Raw genomic sequence first — 403 nt, 5'->3', positions numbered from 1 at the left:
AAATACAACGTGCACTGTCCCTGTCTAGAAACGCAGAAAGAGGATGTTAAGCTCAATGGCCCCGCCGCAGCCCTCCGTTCGGAAAGATAAGCCAAGAAACACACAGACAACTACGGAGAGACAAAGATACGTATAGGACTATCCAGAGACACGAATAGATGGCTGTGTGTGTTGTAGCGGTGTACGTAATACAACAAAGGTGGGAAGTCACTAAGGAAGAGGAATGCGCTCACCTAACAGAACACAGCAAAGGAAGTGTCTTGGAGTCCTCCTGTAAAAGGGTTGTTTCTTTACCAGCATTCGGAACTTACCTTGTGCGTTTGAGAGCCTCAGCGAGAGCGGGAGGAAGGGAGCCTTCGATCATGCTGCGAGTACAGGCAGTTCAGCGGGGGGGGGGTGTATG

At 50.4% G+C, this 403-nt stretch overlaps 1 protein-coding gene across 1 annotated transcript in view; it reads right to left on the bottom strand.

Annotated features, from left to right (window-relative positions):
- Positions 1-365, bottom strand: part of CSUI_001111 (abc1 protein) — a 10,364-nt gene extending 9,999 nt beyond the window's left edge. Inside the window, exon 1 of the mRNA XM_068061317.1 lies at positions 312-365. Coding sequence (XP_067926704.1) covers positions 312-364 — 53 coding nt within the window. The 5' untranslated portion in view covers position 365. The remainder of the gene's footprint in view (positions 1-311) is intronic.
- Positions 366-403: the final 38 nt, after the last annotated feature.

The sequence above is a fragment of the Cystoisospora suis genome (assembly GCF_002600585.1).
Source record: "Cystoisospora suis strain Wien I chromosome Unknown contig_440, whole genome shotgun sequence".
NCBI classification, from domain to species: Eukaryota; Apicomplexa; class Conoidasida; order Eucoccidiorida; family Sarcocystidae; genus Cystoisospora; species Cystoisospora suis.
This window is presented reverse-complemented; position numbering and strand designations above follow the sequence as displayed.